Genomic DNA, 18,154 nt, shown 5'->3' on the forward strand with positions numbered 1-18,154 from the left:
AAAGTGTTGTACAAAATTGGCATTCTTTGGGGGCTGTTTGCATTTGGGATGTTTCACAAGAAAAAGCACTATCTAGAATAAAGATTTCAGAATTGCCATAGACCAACTCAGTTTGGGATTGGAATTCTGGGAACTGTAGTTTTGTGAGGACATTTAGCCTTGAATGCTGGCTACGGTTCCCAGGATTCCCTAGGACAGAACCAAGGAAGTTAAAGCAGTGTTGAACTGGATTATTTCTGCAGTGTTTTGGACCCTGGTCTCCAGAACTGTAGTCCAAAGCTCACACTGGCTCCCTGGCTGGGATCCTGAGTTCAAATTCTACACACAATGAGAATGAAAGGCCAGGTGGGAATCTGCTAGTGTGTTATGTGTGTGTCAGGTGTACATTTTTGTCCAACGCAGAATGTCCACATTCAGTTCAAGGTGATGGAAGCAGAGCTGCGCATGGATATGAACTGCTCATTACAAATGGATTAACATGCACAGTGGACTCTTCCCAGCCAGAGAGGCTCAATTCCAGTCCCACCACCACCACAGATGGGAAACAATGTGGATGGCCATGCCTCATATTATTCAATAGCAGCAACATGTGCATGGATGTATCAACAGCCACTGAATAATATGTGGCATGGCAAGCCTTGGATGGTCAAACCCACAGATCACCAAGCTGCTGATACAAACAGTCCACTGAAACTTACAATCATAGAATTGTAGAGTTGGAAGAGAGTACAAAGCCATCCAGTCCAACCTCATTCTGCCATGCAGGAACTCACAACTGAGGCATTCCCTGTGCACATGGCTATCCAACCTCTGCTTAAAGACCTTCAAAGAAGGAGATCCCACCGGACTCCGAGGGACTGTGTTCCACTTGTAGCTAATTATCCAATTCTGAGGTCTGCAATCTTCCAACTATCTTCTCCTACTGTTATAAAGTGCTGTACTAATAAAGTGATTTCCCCCTTCTGTTGAACTATTTAATTATTTATATAATTATTCAACTTCCATTCCATCTTTCCTTTTTTTCATCGCTGTTCAGAGGTTCTTCCACAAGTTGAACATGAATCAACAGTGTGATGAAGCGGCTATAAAAAGCCAGTGTGATTGGGGGTGTTTTGATTGTGTGTTCCTCTATGGCAGGGGGCTGGACTGGATAGCAGTGTTGCCAACAAGCCTTGAAGATATATTCCTGGAATGTTTTACCAAAATCCAAGATCCCTGGAATTCCCCAATATTTACCGGAATATTCAGTCAAAATTCCCAGAAAGAAATTAATTAAATTCCCCAGATTCCAGGAAATTTCCTGGAAATTGCCAACATTGCTGGATAGCCCTTGTGGTCTCTTCCATCTCAGTGTTTCCATGATTCTTGGCTGTATCAACAGAAGTATAGTGTCTAGATCAAGGGAAGTCTATTCTGCTTTGGTCAGGCCCCACCTGGAATATTGTGGCACTTCCAGGTTCTGCTATTAAGCAGCTGGAGGGGAGATAGAGTTTCTGAGTAGCTAATGTGGCCAAAAGAGACTTTTTGAGTCCTCCAGCAGTCAATCCAGAACCGGTTGCCTCAACATTAAGAGGAAGAAGGAGAAGGAATGAAGGGCCATTCCTCACCAAAAAGAAAAAAAAAGCTGAGAAACTGGGAAACTTCCCAGCTCAAAAGTCTACAGTTCTTCCTCTGCTGGAGCCAAGCCGGCACACCTGCATCCAATTGCTTTCCCTTTTCCCTACAGTCTCGTTGTTGTCCGTTAAAGGAAAGAAGGATGAGAGGGAAGGAGGGAGATGGAGGAACGATGGAGCAGCCGCAGTGCTCATAATGAAGGCTCTCTCCCCCTCCATCCTTCAAGGCTGGATAGGCTGGGCTCAGCTCCCATTAATTATTAAAGAAAATCGGTGCATTTCCTAGCAGAGGAGACCAGCGGACAGCTGTTACAGGAAAGCCACCTCTTCCGAAGGCCGCCAGGAACCCATGGGCAGGTGGGGTGGGGGGCTGAGAGGCACAAATCAGCCTTCTTGCATTAGGGTCAGCAAGGATGGTATTTGCCTCCAGCCCCAGAAGAGAAACAGAGAGATGCACATGCTCTACACTGGCCCAGTCCTTGCCAGGCACAAACAGGCCAGGATATCAATGACTGTGTTCATACATCAGGTTTGTGTAACCGTAAATCTCCACCTGCAGAGTTATGCACCCATTACACTGTGCAACTATTGTGTTGAATGGCAACACTGTGCAACCAACTGGCCACTGCATGCACAAGCCAGTGTGTGTGTGTCCATGCACAATGCACATCCATGTGCACAAGCGCAACTTTGCCTCCGTAACCTTGAACTGAATGTGGATGCTCTGAGTCAGACAAAAAGCCACTTCTATAGTAGAACGTAAACATGTGCCAGGGACCCACAGGATCGTGGTCATTGTTACTCTCTCCCCAGATGATTTTTTAAATTATGAGATTTTCAGTTATGACATGATTGTTTTAATAAGTATTCTTTAAAGAAAAAAATGTGTTATTTTTTCATAGACAACAAGAGAGGTATAGCGGTTTGAGTGTTGGACGATGACTTTGGAAAAGAGAGTTCAGATCCCTGTTTGGGCATAGAAATTCATGGGTAGCCAAGTCACACTCTCTCGTCCTCAAAGCAAATGCCCTCTGAGCAAATCTTGCCAAGAAAATGTGTGATAAGTTTGTCTTAGGGTTGCCGTAAGTCGGAAACAACTTGAAAGCACACAGCAGCAATTGTCTTTTAATTCATTATATATTTTAATTGGTGTTCTGTGTTCTTAGCTAGTATTTATCTATTGTTGTATTTTAATCTGCTGTTCCTTGCTTTGATCCACAGGAAGAGTAGTGAAAGAAATGTCAACAGCAATAAGAACAACAAACAGTTGGGCTTGAGAATGGAATAACTCTTGAATTTTATTGTATTTTCTCTGTATTTTATTGCTGTAACCCGCCTGGATTCCTTGTGATTGGGCGGGCTCTAAATAAATCATTTATTATTATTATTATTATTATTATTAGTAGTAGTACTAGTAGTAGTAGTATTTTACCCAGTCCATTTGGAATTTCTAGGCAAGCATCTCCGACTTTCCTTCCCCCACTTGGCATAATACGGAGGGGCACATCTACTACAGGAGTAGACAAAGCTTAGTCCTCCAACTGTTATTCTGAACTCTGTTCCCCCTAAAACTTCCTAATGACCTGAAAAATCCATAAAATTCCCTTGATAAGACTCATTTGTTGTTGTTCTTTAGAGGCTTCTACAAGCAGTAGCTGTGATTTTTACCCCGCAGATCAGGTGGGTTGAAAGATCCCAAAAAGAGGAAGAGGAAAAAAGAAACAGGAGGTTGATACCTTGTCATGTCTTATTTGATTATTTATTGGTTTGAATTTTCTTTCCTGCTTGGGCAAAGCCCAATAGGCTAAATATTGTGTCCCAGATAGTCTGAAGTTGCTCAGGCTTAGTCCGTGACTTCATCATCCCCAGCTATGGCAGCCATGGGATTTGTAGCCTCACACGCCTGGAGGTGCCAGGTCAGAGAAAGCTGGGTCGTGCCTGAAAGGCTACCATATTGGTTTTTTGAGGGTTCATAAGGCTACAGTGGAACAAGAAGAGGAGAAATCCATGTCTGGATGTCCGCGTCCAAAGAAGGGATTGAGGTCTGGGAAAGATCTTCTGCCCTGCCAATATCCTAGGTCTACATCTCCCCACCTCCACACTCCTGCCAAGGAGCTATTAGTCCCACCCAGGAAAAATCCCCAGCCACACTGGAAAACTGGCAACTTCCAAGCAACAATTTGAATCTGCAAAATGGAAGAAAGGACTGATGTCCCTTTCCCTCTGCTCCAGAGTCCACTCCCACCCATCCCAAACACAGCTGCTACACTGCTATGTTTCTCGTAATTTACAAAATATTCCTCCTGAATCACAAGCTTGGGAATGTAACTTTTTTGGACCACAGCTCCCCAAATCCCCCAGCCAGAATGGTCAAAATCCCCCAGCCAGAGGTCAAATGGCCACCTCTTGGCAATGCTTTACTTGTGGATTAGAATTCAGAATTCATAGAATCATAGAATTGTAGAGTTGGAAGAGGCCACAAGGACCATCAAGTCCAACCTCCTGCCATGCAGGAACTCACAATCAAATCATCCCTGACAGATGTCCATCCAGTCTCTGTTTAAGACCTCCAAAGATGGAGACTCCACCACTCTCGAAGGCAGCATATTTCACAGTCAAACAGCTCTTACTGTCAGAAAGTTCCTTCTAATGTTAAGGTGGAATCTCTTTTCCTGCAGCTTGCATCCATTGCTCCATGTCCTATTCTCTGGAGCAGCAGAAAACAAGCTTGCTCTGTCCTCAATGTGATACTCCTTCAAATACTTAAAGAGGGCTATCATATCACCCCTTAACCATTTCTTCTCCAGGCTAAACATACCCATCTCCCTAAGTCTTTCCTCATAAAGCACAGTTTCCAGACCCTTCAACATTTTAGTTGCCCTCCTTTGGACACACTTCAGTTTGTCCACATCCTTTTTGAACTGTCTTGCCCAGAACTGGACATAGTATTCCAAATTCAGGTACAGCTGGCCCTTCTTATACACAGATTCAAGCATCCACGGTTTGAAAATGTTCAACAAAAGTATAAATTTCTAATATCAAACCTTGATTTTCCATTTTTTTTATAAGGGACACCATTTTGCTATGTCATTATATTTAATGAGCATCCACGGATTTTGTTATTCACAGGGGATCCCAGGGTATAACAAGGGTCCACTGTAGTTGTAGTCCAAAAAAGTAAGTTCTATTGGGTTGGTCCAATTTACACATAGAATCATAGGAAGAGACCCCAAGGGCCATCCAGTCCCATTCCATTCTGGCATGCAGCAACACACAATCAAAGCAACCCCAAGAGATGGCCATCCAGCTTCTGTCTAAAGAGCTTCAAAGAAGGAGACTCTGCCACTCTCTGAGGGAGCATCATCCTCTTTGAAAAGCTCTTACCATCAGGAAATTCTTCCTAAGGTTTAGGTGTAATCTCATTTCCCATAGCTTGAACCAATTGCTCTGTGTCTGCAGCAGGAAACAAGTTTGCTCCATTCTCAATATGACATCTCTTCAAATACTTAAAACATAGCTGTCATGTCACCTCGTGACATGGTCTTCCTCTTTTCTCATTGCTTTCCACACTCCCCGGTATTATCATCTTTCTCAATAAGCCCTGTCATCTCATGATATGTCCAATGTTTGATGGCCTCAGTTTAGTTACTTTAACCCATTGATGGTGAATCTTTTTGAGGCTGAGTGCCCAAACTGCAACTCAAAACCTACTTATTTATTGCAAAGTGCCATGTCCCTCTGGCTTTCTAGTAACAAACTCTGGCAAACTCTGTGCTGGGATGATGGCACATGTGCCCACAGAGAGGGCTCTGAGTGCCACCTCTGGCACGCATGCCATAGGTTCGCCATCACTGCTAACCTCTGAGTTCAGGCCCAAAATGGTCTTGGACCCATCTGTCTTTTTGGTTGCTGTCTGTCTCTCCTCCAGCATCACATTTCAGATGAGTTGATTCCCTTCCTATCAGCTTTCTCCACTGTCTAGCTTTCACCATGATACATAAAAATCAGAAATAGGATGGCATGGGCAATCCTGATTTCAGTATTTAATGATATATTCAAGATCTTATCATGTTCCTTCACAGCTGCCCTTCCAAGTCCTAGTCTTCTTTTGTATCTTGACTACAGTCTCCATTTTGATTTATGAATGAGTTGAGGTTTAGAAGATCTTGTATTTCGAAATCTCCATCATTCACTTTAAAGTTATCCATATCATCTGAGGTTCTTAGCTTTGTTTTCTTAATGTTCAGCTGTAACCATGATTTTCAATGCATGTGACAAAAATACATAAGCAGACCTTGTGTTGTAGGGTGGGTTGGAAGATTTAGTAGGGTGTTATAAAATCGAGAAGGGGAAGGTAATGGCAAACCACTTCTGAACTAATCTTGCCAAAAAAACCATATGATAGGTTCACCTTAGAGCTGCTACGAATCAGAAATGGCTTGAAACCACAACAACAACAACAGAATCCAGAGGTTTTAGTCCAACCTACCAGTGTGATGTAGTTGGACTATGACTCTGGATTTGAATCCCTACTTGGCCATAGAAACCCACTGGGTGACCCTGGGCAAGTCACACTCTCTCAGCCTCAGAGGAAAGCAAAGGCAAACCCCTTCTGAACAAATCTTGCTGAGAAAACACCATGATAGGGTTGCCTTAAGGTCGCCATAACCCAGAACCAACTTGAACGCACACCACTGACTGGGAAAGCCGTCAAACATAAAGAACCATTTCACCTATGTAGGAATATTATAGTGTTCCAGATGTCTTTGGACTGTAGCATCCATCAGCCCTAGGCAGCATAGCCAGTGGTGAGAAATGCTGGGAGCTACAATCCAAACACATCTGGAGGGTTGCATGATTCCCATCCTACATTACACACTGAGGCTATCCAACATACAGGCTGAATGCATGCAAGTGCACAGTCACCCTTGACATTTTAAGGAGGAGTTATACAGGAGTAATAACAACACTGTAGAGCAGCATGTTTCACCTCTACAGTGCTTTCGAATGACCACAATGGTCTAGTAGTATAAATGGCAGAGGCAGGATGTAAACCCACTGTGTCTCTGTGCCTTCAAATCACCTGCAGACTTATGGTGACCCCATGAATTTCACAGGGTTTTCTTAAGCAAGGAATCCTCAGAGGTGGTTTTCCTAGTTCCTTCCTCTGAAATATAGCCTACAGTAACTGGTATTCATTGGTGGTTTCCCATCCAAGTACTCACCATGGCTGAGCCTACTTAGTTTCTAAGATAGGACAGGATCTGATATTTAGAGCCTTGTTTACCAACCCACTGGGTGACTGTGGGCAAGTCACACTTTCTCAGCCTCAGGGGAAGGTCATGGCAAACTTCCTCTGAACAAATCTTGCCAAGAAAACCCCACAATGGGTTTGCCTTAGGGCCACCATAGGTTGGAAATGTCTTGAAGGCACACAACAATAACAGCAACAACATATCCACTACTTGGTTTTGAGCTCAGTACCTTAACTAATGCAAATGTAATTTATGAACTATCCCACCTCTTAGGATCGGCAGGGTCAGGCTGAAGCATGCATTTATTTATCACCCCAGCCTTTTGTTTTCTATAAAGATCCTAATAAAATGCAGCATTTGGGGGCCAGATGAATTTCTCCCTAGGTCAGGAGTGGGACCTGGGGGCTGCCAAATGGTTGGGGTGATGAATATGCTTCTGATTTTAGTCTGATCTTCAAAAATACTATCTAAGTGAAGGAACCCTGGTGTCCTCAAAAGAGGTTGAGCACCTTGGATAGCTTCAACAGATTAAAACCCATACTACATCTGCATTGCAGAAATAATCCAGGGACACCACTTTAATTGCAATGATTGGATGATAGGGCATTCTGGGAATTTCAGTTTTATGAGAAATTTCACTTTCTCTGTCAGAGAGTTCTGTAACATTGAGCCAGGGCAGTTAAAGCGGTGTGAAACTGGATTATTTTTGTAATGTAGATGGAGCCCTGGAGAGGATTCACCATCACCACCTCTGACAAAGAAACCACTGTTTCCAGAAGCCACTGTTACTATCCAGCCCAGCTCTACGCTTCTGACTTTCTCTGCAGCATGCAACTCGACTTACTTTCTTGAGCTTTCTTTCTTTCTTTCTAGAGCTGTTTTGCAGCCTCTCTGCTTGGAGCACAAGCCAAGTTACTGAAAAGCTGATTATTATGGCTACTGGGCATAAAAGGTCTTCTATCTCTTTCCCCTCTATCACAAACCCCATCCATTTACTCACCTTAGGTGGAGAGGGGGTCTTGGAGATGTCTCATCCATAGGGCCACCATGAGTCAGGGGCAACTCGAAGGCAGTAACAACAACAACAACAACAACAACAACAGAAGAGATGTTTGATAGCGGAATGGATTCCTCAAAGAATCACAGAACCATAGAATAATAGCGTTGGACCCCAAGGCCCATCCAGTCCAACCTTTCTTAAAACAGCTTCACTGGCAACCGGTTCATTTCTGGGTACAGTTCAAAGTGCTGGTCATGACCTATATATGGCCCACGTCCAGGCTATTTGGCAGACAGGATCTCCCTTTACAAACCTGCTAGAGCCCTAAGATCTTCAGGAGAAGGCTTTCTCTCGGTCCTACCATCATCCCAGACTCATTTGGTGAAGACATGAGAGAGAGCCTTCTCGGTGGCTGCCACCACTCTCTGGAACTCCCTGCCCCCTCCCTCCTTGCCTTCGCCAGCAGGTAAAACCATTTTTATGCAGGTAGGCATTTGGTATATAATTCATAGCAGGGTGGCTTTTATGGAGCAGGTGGGTCTTTTTTTTAAAATGCAGACAGGCATTTGGTATAATTCAAAGATATAGCCAAAGATTAGTCAAAGATGTTGAGAAAATGAGGTGTGACCGTGCAGCGCCAGAGGTGCACCATGATGCCGTGCACCGTGTAGATCCTGGCGGGCAGAATTGGACATGCGTTGTGAGGACACTATGCCTCGACTCTGCCCCCATGCCAGCCTTTCCTGCAAGTCTGCACAGCCCCTAGAACACAAAGCAATGGATTCAAGCTGCAGGAAAAGAGATTCCACCTAAACATTAGGAAACATTTCCTGATGTTAAGGCTTGTTTGACAGTGGAAGATGCTCCCTTCTTCTTTGGAGGTTTTTACACAGAGGCTGGAAGGCTTTGATTCTGCCTGCATGGCCAAATGGGGTTGAACTGGATGACCCTTGGGGTCTGTCTTCTAACTTTGTGATTCTACTATTCTATGCTTCAGAACATGGGGAGCTTCAGAGACAGCTCCATGTAAAGCAGAATTACACTAATCCAAAACAAACATCACAAGGAGAAATTCCAAGCAACAAGTGAATGACAGTGTTCTAAACAAAATGCACATTTGGGAAGAGTAAGAAATGGAAATGATTTATTTTAACCACCCGCAGAGTTCAGAAAAGTTATTTTTCCTAAAGTGTCTAGAATCCCTTCCAACCTCAGCATGGCCACTGAGATTCCAGGACCCCAAATGTAATTTCTCCCATGCTTTGGCTATCCTGTTACTGGAACCAAAGCAGTGGACATTCTTGCAATCTCTGTGGTTACTGCTGACTTCTCATCTACCAGCCCAAGAATCAGCTCCACTTTGGCTGGTAGTGGCGGGGAATCCCAAAATGCTAAAGGTTTCTGTGACACTGAACAAAACGTAAGAAAAAAGTGTTTCAAGTCAGTAGGAGAAGCACTACCAAAGTAGACAAGAGTCTCCAAGCAGGGATACCTCTCTGGCACTGAACCTGCCTCTTCAAAGAAACCTAGAAAAGATGATAGCAGAAAGGTTGGTACAGTATTCGCAAAAGCTGCTTTCACTGTGCCATTTTCCGGTCCACTCTCCTTAAATGACATTCCTGTCTTTGTCATGGTGGTGGTGCATTCTGCCACGAAAAAGCGAATCTCTAAAAACAAAGCATCTCGCCGCACATGGGTTCTTAAAACATGTCCAGTGGAAACCTTTTCCATTGAACTGAGTTCAGAATTTTATCCAGCAAATCAGCTAGGAAGGTGTTAAACTCTTGGAGTTGTTTTTGAGTCATTCTCAGTTCTTAGAGAAGCAAAGACAAAGGCACATTTTTGGGTCCAAATTGGGTGCTACTCAACAGATCAAGCTGGAAAACAAGAAGCCGAGGAGGTGGGTGGAAGCATTCAGAAGGCATGCCTGTCATCTTTGCAAGCCCCTGTTGCTTAATGTTAAGTGCTCACCCAAACAAGATGCCAGTTTTACCTTTGGCCTAATGCTAACATCAGGTCCTGCCTTTTTCAATGGGAATTTCCTTTTACAATAAATACATAAATTAAATAAATCTCCTTCCTGCTCTAGAAAGGCTTGAAGCACCCATAATTTTGGAAACACTTGCGAAGTGTTGAAAGCAACACACAGGCTACAAGGCAGCCTCAGTCAGTCACCCCATTGATCCAAAATATTGGGACTCAGGACAGTTTAGGAAGAACTCACAGAAACTCTATTTCGATGTCTGTTGGCTGCACTGCATTTTCTTTTTCCTGCTTAAAGTACACCATGTGCATAAGAAATATCTGAGTTGTATACCATGAGTACAATTCTACATGTTGCCACAAACTCTCCTAAAGGGGCATAACAATCTAGTCTCACAGCTCTTATCTGGAATTCAGAAATTGGAAATACTCCAAAAATCCATACTTGTCCATGTTGGTGGCTGAGAGAGTGACACGTTTGCTTTCTCATGGTTCAGTGTATGGAAACTTTGTGAACTGCCTGTTTAGACTTGGGTCTCTTCTCCAATATATGTATATGCAAATACTCCAAAATCCAAAAAAAAGTATCTCAAATCCCAAATGCTTCTGATCCAAAGGATTTCAGATAAAGAAGACTCGGATTGAATTTGGATAAAGGTTCCGAACAGGAATGGGCAGCTTGGGTCAGTCTAGTTGTCTATTTCCAGCATATCTCCCCGCTGCCAACTACTACTGTGCCTCCAAAATTCAGCAACAAAACACATCATTCAATTTCAAAAATGTACAGGAAATGCTTCATTTAGAGGGGTTTTGCAATGCTGATATTAACATTCAGTGATACAATCTGGTTTTAGGAGCGCAGTGGGGTCATATACAACCCCTTGGCTTTGAGCTGCCCACCCTGGCATAAAACCACACCAAAGTGCACATCAGTTCATGTTAATGAGTCCCATGCCATATTGATTTAATAAAAACAACCAAAACTGCATTACTAAACATTTCTCAAAGTTCTGTTCCAGCCAGCAAGACACAGTCGTGCAGATATGTTTCAGTCTAGGGCAGTCAGGCGATCTGATATGGGAGACCAGCAATATTTGTCCCTCGATGTGCCAAGGATATTTGTGCCCTGTGGGTACAATTCATTTCTTCTTTCTTTCCTGGAAACCAGACCAGCAGCCACTGGCTCAGGGACCAATAACAGTCCAAGGACCACCACTTTTGAGTAGCACTTGTGTAAGATTCACAACTGACTCAACGTATCAGTGGATAAAATGGGAGAGTTGGTCCTGTTTGGTTGCATACAAGTAGAATAACATTACAAGCTGAGCAAAACCATGCAAACTAAAGAGGACAGAATTCTCCGCTCCTAAAATTTCAACTTCCACCAGTTCAACCACTGTCAAATTCACCCAGTTTTGACTCCCTTGGACAAGGGTTTAGAATCAGGGCATGTTTTAAAGAAATCCCAGACCCAGCAGCCGAAATGATGAGAACATGCAGACCATGACATCACAACAAGATAACATAACAGGGGCAGCGGGGAAAGAAGAGATTTCAGGAAAAGGAAAACCATTTCATGCTTAGGAGCGTCAAGGTAGCAAAATGAATCAGAGTTAACACTTTATATCTTGGCTGTTGGCACCTAACTAAGAACGGGGTTGTTAACTACTGAAGGGATTTTCTGTAGACCTCGGCGGTTGCTTACTGGTTTAGTACAAATGTGAGAGAACAAAATGGAGCAGGGATTGGGGCCAGGAGATAATTCACAGGAATGAACAGACAAGGGAAACGAGTGGAACAGAGAGAGGTGAAATTAGATTAGAATTAGATGAGCCAATTAGACAGACAGGCATGACTTGGAAAGAAGGCGGAAAACGGGAGAGCCCCGAATTGCAACTATGATGGCTCAGGTATCATTGCTATTGAAATAAATAGAATTTACTCATGAGAAGGCATAGGAGAAATTATGGGAAGAGGAGAGGAGAGAAATACGGTGGGTTAGGATGCAAAAGGCGGTTGAGAGAACAGGCTCGGTTCTGTTGAAATAGAGAGCCGAACAAGATAAGACTATCCCAGTATAATTCAGGGTAAAAGGAGTTTATCTTCCATTTGTTTCAGGAGGAGCAATGTTAATACATGCTTTTAAAAAAACCCAAAACCACAACCAAACAGCAATAATAAGAACCAAAAGCCATTGCAATTTCCTCCTTGGAAAAAATCTGCTTAGATCATTCCAGCAACAAATGTTATATTTCACCTTTGCTTCCTCCATCGTTCTTTCTTGGACTCTGGATTTATTTAACATTTTAAGACGAACCATTCAATCCAGAGACGTAATAGGAAAATGCAGTAATATGGTTATTGGTCCAAGGCAACAAGGGCGAGAATGTTCAAATACTTGATCAAGGTTTCATTTGTCCCAGTGGCCCCTTCTTAGATCTTGTTGATGTGTCATTTTATCATTTTCCTGGATCATTAGGAAAAATGTAAATACATACCACTTTATCAAATGGTGGCTAAACGTGCCTCCCCTACCCTTGCTGTTCTTGACCCATTACAAGCCCCAGACCTTATTCAGAACAGATCCAAATTCTTCATTGGCTGAGCTATTTCGAAGAGTCTCTTTGAGGGAAGTGTCCCTAAATCCAGATAGGATGTATAGGGAAAGATTTAAACCCCGAGATGAAAAACAGAGGGTTCAAAATCCCACTGAGCAAACTTCTGGGCTTGATCTGCCTGGAAATCCTTTTCCCTATTTGTTCTGACTTGAACTTTGGAGTTTATCACACGGGGAGAAATGGGAGTTTAAATGATGATTAACCCGTGAAAATTGCGCAATTGATATTAAAACGTGCTTAAAATTAACGCAAGTCCCATTATCCCGTGGACAACCAGGGAATAACCAGGCAAGAAACAGCAAAAAGTCATTCATGGGAAAATTCAGTGAATGAGTTACTATTGTTTCTTGCCCGGTTATTCACGGAAAATGGCACTTTAATCACGTTTTGTCTCAATGTTGTGTGAAAGCCATTTGCGCAATTGCATTCAAATGCAGATTAATTGCAGGTTGTTCATGGGATAATAGCATTTTGCACATGACTGCGTGTGAAAACTATTTGCACAATTGTGGGTTAATCCCAGGTTAATCACTGTTTATACTTCCAATTTCCCCCTGCGTGATAAACTCCTTAGAGTTGGGTGGATTGTGCATGCTGGGAACAGAGAAAGGGTGAGCGCAAAGGTACAAAGTTGCCATGCATCAACTCAGACCATCCATCCACAATGATAATTGCGTTATCAGTCCCATTACCCAAGAGCCTTCAAGGAGAGATGCCAGGGGGCTAAACATGCGACTTGTAGCATGAACTGAACTTCCCAGTGATTCCCAATGAACTTCCCAATGATTGTTCGGGGGGCCTAGGATGCATTAGGAACCATAAAGATCACAGCAGGGACAGCATCAAGGACTTTGGGCATCCGTGTTTCCGGATGTGCCACTGAATTTAGAAGGTGAAACTCTCACACACGTGGGCTAAAACCCTCACATTACCAAGACCATGAGACAACACCAGCCAGTCTTGCAGAGCATCCGTCTCAGGGACTTACAAACTATGAATGGATAGGTAAGGCTGGTTGTTGAGCAAGGGAAGTCCAGCATACAATGCTAAGGATAAATGTACAGTAGTTGGAAACACAGGTGGACTAAGTACTGGGGAAATTAGACTGAAGACATACATAATCTTATCTGTTCCATCCACTCCTCTGGTTAGCTATGGATCCTGATTCCTATTTCCTTTGTTTAAGCCTCCTCAAAACCAACGTCAAGCAAGATCGGATGTCAAAGGTCAGGGGACACTTGAGATCGATAGAAATCAATTTGAATCAAAAAGGAGCAAACTCTCCTACCCTTTGAGCCCTGGCAGAAATGATTCATATATTCTGGCTTATCGACCGAAGGAAATAATTGGAAGAGACAGAGAGAGGGAGAGAGAGAAGGATAGGGAAGAGTTTGTAATGCAGTGATAGCCAGCAACAAAGAGAAACATTACGTACCAGGAGAGGAAAAAATCAAACAAACCAACAAACAGAGAGAAATGAAAAAGTTACACCTAGAGAAGTTTTAAAATTACTTTAAATTATCATTTTTTAAAAAAGCAGAGGGAGAACTTTACAAGAGCACTTGAAAATTGAAAAACTAAAGGACTGTTATCAGATGAGAAGGAAATGTTCTCCGCTTTTTCTCCAGCATCAGGAATAACTCATTCCAACACCATTTCCCCCCTTTGCTGTTCCATCCAGAAGTGTTAATTTCAAAAGCACTTTCTAACAGCTTGAGAACAAGTAATGTAACACTACCTTCAGGATGTACATCTAGATCTAGATCTATAGACATTCATATAAATGTTATCTGATGCTGCCTGTCACTTCCAACTTAAACTGCTTTTGATTCTGCTGAAAGACACATCTGAAAACGGTTATGTTCATGCAAAACTCTAATGGTTTATATGCAACTCTAAGAGCAACAACAAGAGTGTGCGGGTGTGCGTTTGCGAATAAAAGCTACTTTCCTTTTCTCTGCCTCCTACTTAATACTGGAGCCGGCGTTTTAACAACGAGATTGAATAGACTTCCAAATGACAGTAGTTTCGCACCGCCCCAAACAGAAATAAATGATAGCCGCTTAAAGGATCCTGAATAAAATCTCTCTGCGTCTCTACTCAGGCAACTATGGACTCAACTGTACACTATGTTAAGCGAATGATAAGTCCGTCAGGCGCATGTGTTCTTGGGGTAATTTTTAAAATTACACAGAAAAAAATAAACCAATTGATACTTTTTCCTCCTCCAAAACCACGCTGGTTCGACATGCAGAAATGGTCACTACTGGGCAGTATCTAAGGCATCTGGGTGGGAGAGAAGGACTAAAAGAGAGATGCATCACCTCCTTTGCCGAAAGAAAGGAGTTTGAGGTGATGATGGGAAGTTTTGCAAAGCTATAGACTGCAAGGACCAAGGGTCTAGAGCCTTCCACCCCAAAAGTGTGTTGCGTATGTATGTAGAGGGATGTTTTCCTCCTTACCTTTGAGCTGCGGTGTTGGCATCCAAGATGCCTGTACTCTGCATCCAAGACCTCACCGCCGACAGTCCGCCGGTCAAAGGCTCTTCCTTCATGGTCAGCCCACCTCTGGGGAGACCCTCCTGGATGGAGAACATCAAAACAGCCTTGTAAGGTAGGCCCGGTGAAGAGGAAAGGGCTGGGATGAGGATGGGAAAGGGTTCTTCTCACCCCAGACGACCCCAAACCCCGATCAGGGGCTTCCACTGGGAAAGAAAGAAAAAGTTTGGGGTCCCCCTGATTTCTGTCTTTTTTGAAACAAAAAAATCCTGCAAGTCGGATGGGGAGGAAAGGCCGAGTCCCTTCAAGGGAAAGGGTCCTGAGAGACAAAACCCAGCCACCTGCCGCCACCAGGAGCCTGGCTGGCAATCCAAAGGGAAGGACCCAACTCTTTGGGCTGGCTTGTTTGTTTCCAAGTGACTGGGAGGGGTGCTGGTGGCTCTGCTTGTGTGTCTTGTGTGTGTGTGTGTTGTATGGGGGTGATGGTGGGTTGGGCTGGAGGGGCTGGCGCTGGGTGGAGGGGAGGAAGAGCACAGAGGCTTAGTAGCCAAGCAGCTGGGAAGGGAGGATGGTTTCTTCGCAGGGAGGGAGGGAGGGAGAGAGAGGGATGGATGGATGGAGGAAGAAATCACAGCAAAGGAGGGCGAGCCAGAGAAGCCCCAGTGGGAGAAGAGAGGGGTGGAGAAACTCTGAAGAGGAGGAGGAGGAAAGGGAGGAGGAGAAAGGAGAGGATGGGAAGGAAGGAAGGAAGGAAGGAAGGATGAGATGCAGCTGGGAAGAAGAGAAGGAGAAGGAGGAGGAGGAGGAGGAAGAAGAAGAAGCCAGGAGTGGAGGCTGAAGGGTCAGGACACCAGCAATGGATGCAGAAGGTGGAGGATGAGCAAGGGCCTCCTCCTCCTCCTCCTCCTCCTCCTTCTGAGCATCTTCTTCCCAGCAGCAAGAAGGAGGGAGCAGGAAGCCCTGGACCACTCTGGAGAAGGAGGAAGGAGAGGAGGAGGAGGAGGAGACCCTGGCCGAAAGGATGGAGGTGGATGCCCAGGTGGACCCCTGGAGAAGGAGGAGAAGGAAGAAGAAGGATGATGGAGGAAGCCGTGGACCCCTCTGTGGAAGAAGAAAGAGAAGCAGGAGGAGGAGGAGGCCCTGGCAGAAAGGATGGAGGAGAAAGCCCTGGACCACTCTGGAGGAGGAGGAGGAGGAGGAGAGCCAAGGCCAGGATGGAGGAGGCCAGGGCAGAGGGAGGCTGGAGAGGTGAGAGAGGAGGCTGAACAAGCCCAAGAGCCCCAGGAAGGCCAGGAGGAGAAGAAAGGGAGGCCGTGGAGGAGGGGAAGGAAGGAAGGAAGCAGGGCTGGGGGAAGCTGGGAGGGAGGAGGGCAGCCTGGAGGAAGGCCGGGGGAGGTCAGGAGGGAAGGGGGCGCTGGGGGGCCCTGAGGCCGAGGAAGGGAGGGAGGAAGGAAGGAAGGGGGAAGAGGGGCAGCCTCCCCTCTCTGAGGGGAGCCCATGTCGAGGGGGCTCCTGAGGGGGAGAAGGAAGGAGGCTGGCTGTGAGGGGAAGGAGAGCCCTGCTGGCTGAGGGGCCTTTGGGAGGCCAAGGCCGGAGGGAGGAGGCTTGGTGGCGGGGCTCCGGAGGGGCGAAGGGAAGCCCCCTCCCCTGGGAGTGGCGGAGGGCTCCTCTGGGGAGCCAGGGCTCCTTGGGCTGGGGGGCAGGGAGGCAGGGAGGGAGGCCTTCCCGCGCGGGCCCTCTCCCCTCTCTCTGCCCGCTGGGGGTTACCGTGCTCCGGGGCCCGGAGGGCGGGGGGGCTGCCTGGGGGGCTGCGAGGCGGAGGGGGGCTCCGTGGGGGACCCCCGCGGGGGGCAGCAGCAGCAGCAGCAGCCTCCGCCGAGGCTCCCCGGGCAGCGCTGGGGCCGGGACCGGGACCGGGGCCGAGGAGGACGCTGCCCGGCGGCCCCGCCATCTCCGCCGGGCCTCCTCCTCCTCCTCCTCCTCCTCTTCGTCCTCCTCCTCTTCCTCCCCTTCTTCCTCCGGGAGCAGCACCATCAGGACGGCCAGCCAGGGATGCTGAGGCCCGGCCGCCGCCGCCGCCGCCTCGGGGCGCAGAGGGCCGGGGAGGCTGGCGGGGAGGCTGCCGGGTCTTCCTCCTCCGCCTCCTGCTGCGGCCGCCGGTCCGAGCCGGGCCATGCCTCCTCCTCCTCCTCCTCCGCCGCCTCCGCCGCCGGCTCCCTCCCTCCCTCCGCCTCCCCAGGGAGGAGGGAGGAAGGAGGGGAAGAGGGGCTGGAGCCACCGGGGCAGCGGGCTGACATCATCCGGGGAGGAGCGGACTCCAGGGGATGGACCCAGCAGCAGAGAGAGAGAGAGAGAGAGAGAGAGAGACCCAGGGATCCAGGCAGAGAGCAGGAGCAGCAGAGACCCTTCCCCTTCCCCTTCCCCTTCCCCTCCTTGGAGCCTTCCAGCTCTGGCCCCCTTCTCCCCCGAAGGACGCTAAAGAGAGACAGATCCAGAGACTCCTCCAAGCACTTGCCCCAAGATCCCCCTGAAATCCCAGCCGACTTCGGGCCTCCTCACCTGATCCAAGCATAACCCTAAAGCCAATAAAAGGGCAAGACCGGTTTTAGACTGGGAAAGAAACCACTCCGGAAGGAAGGAAGGAAGGAAAGAAGGAGAGTGGGAGGCTTTGGAGGGGCCTTAGGCCCTCTTGGGCCCTTCAGCTGAAGGTCAAGGACTTCAAGCAAGACCCCTGCCATCTCCCAAAAGGATGCCTGGCTCAGTTCCCCAAAGGCCTCTTTCCCTCTCCTCCAAAAAGGAAGGCAGAGAAGGGGAGGAAAGAAGAAGAAACTTCGCTAGGAGAGGGAGGAGGAAACTGGGGAGAGAACCAGAGAATGGGAAGGAAGAGTAGCCGGTGGTGCCTCGATGATGGAGCAGAAGGGAGGCTGCCGTCAAGGAAGGAGCTGAGGAATGGGATGCTGTGGGAGTAGTTTATGGAGCCCCCTCCACAGCACTCTACCAAACATCAAACCTGAGAAGGGCATACAATTCCAAACCACAAGATAGAAAAGACACACTAAATAGGTAATTCATCAGATTAAATGGCTGTATGCTATAGCTTCCAAACTTTGGTCCCCCAGATGTTTTAAACACAGGATCATAAAGAGCTGGAAGAGACCCCAAGGGCATCATCCCCCCCCCCAAAACC

The 18,154-nt window shown here is 46.4% G+C and overlaps 1 protein-coding gene across 3 annotated transcripts in view; it reads right to left on the reverse strand.

Annotated features, from left to right (window-relative positions):
• LOC149313290 (transcription factor COE1-like) overlaps positions 1-17,142 on the reverse strand; it is a 113,565-nt gene extending 96,423 nt beyond the window's left edge. For 2 of the 3 annotated variants that reach the window (XM_089526420.1, XM_089526419.1), the window contains exons 1-2: positions 16,735-17,142; positions 14,932-15,050 (exon numbers count right to left, since the gene is read on the reverse strand). In XM_089526420.1, the coding sequence (XP_089382546.1) occupies positions 14,932-15,050; positions 16,735-17,142 (527 nt within the window). Of the gene's footprint in view, positions 1-7,868; positions 7,915-14,931; positions 15,051-16,734 lie in introns of those variants that run through there. The other variant, XM_089526421.1, reaches the window with a different exon arrangement.
• Between the last annotated feature and the right edge of the window lie 1,012 nt (positions 17,143-18,154).

Source organism: Sceloporus occidentalis, unplaced genomic scaffold (assembly GCF_023333645.1).
Source record: "Sceloporus occidentalis isolate IW3139 unplaced genomic scaffold, rSceOcc1.0.p SCAF_5, whole genome shotgun sequence".
Classification (NCBI taxonomy): Eukaryota; Metazoa; Chordata; class Lepidosauria; order Squamata; family Phrynosomatidae; genus Sceloporus; species Sceloporus occidentalis.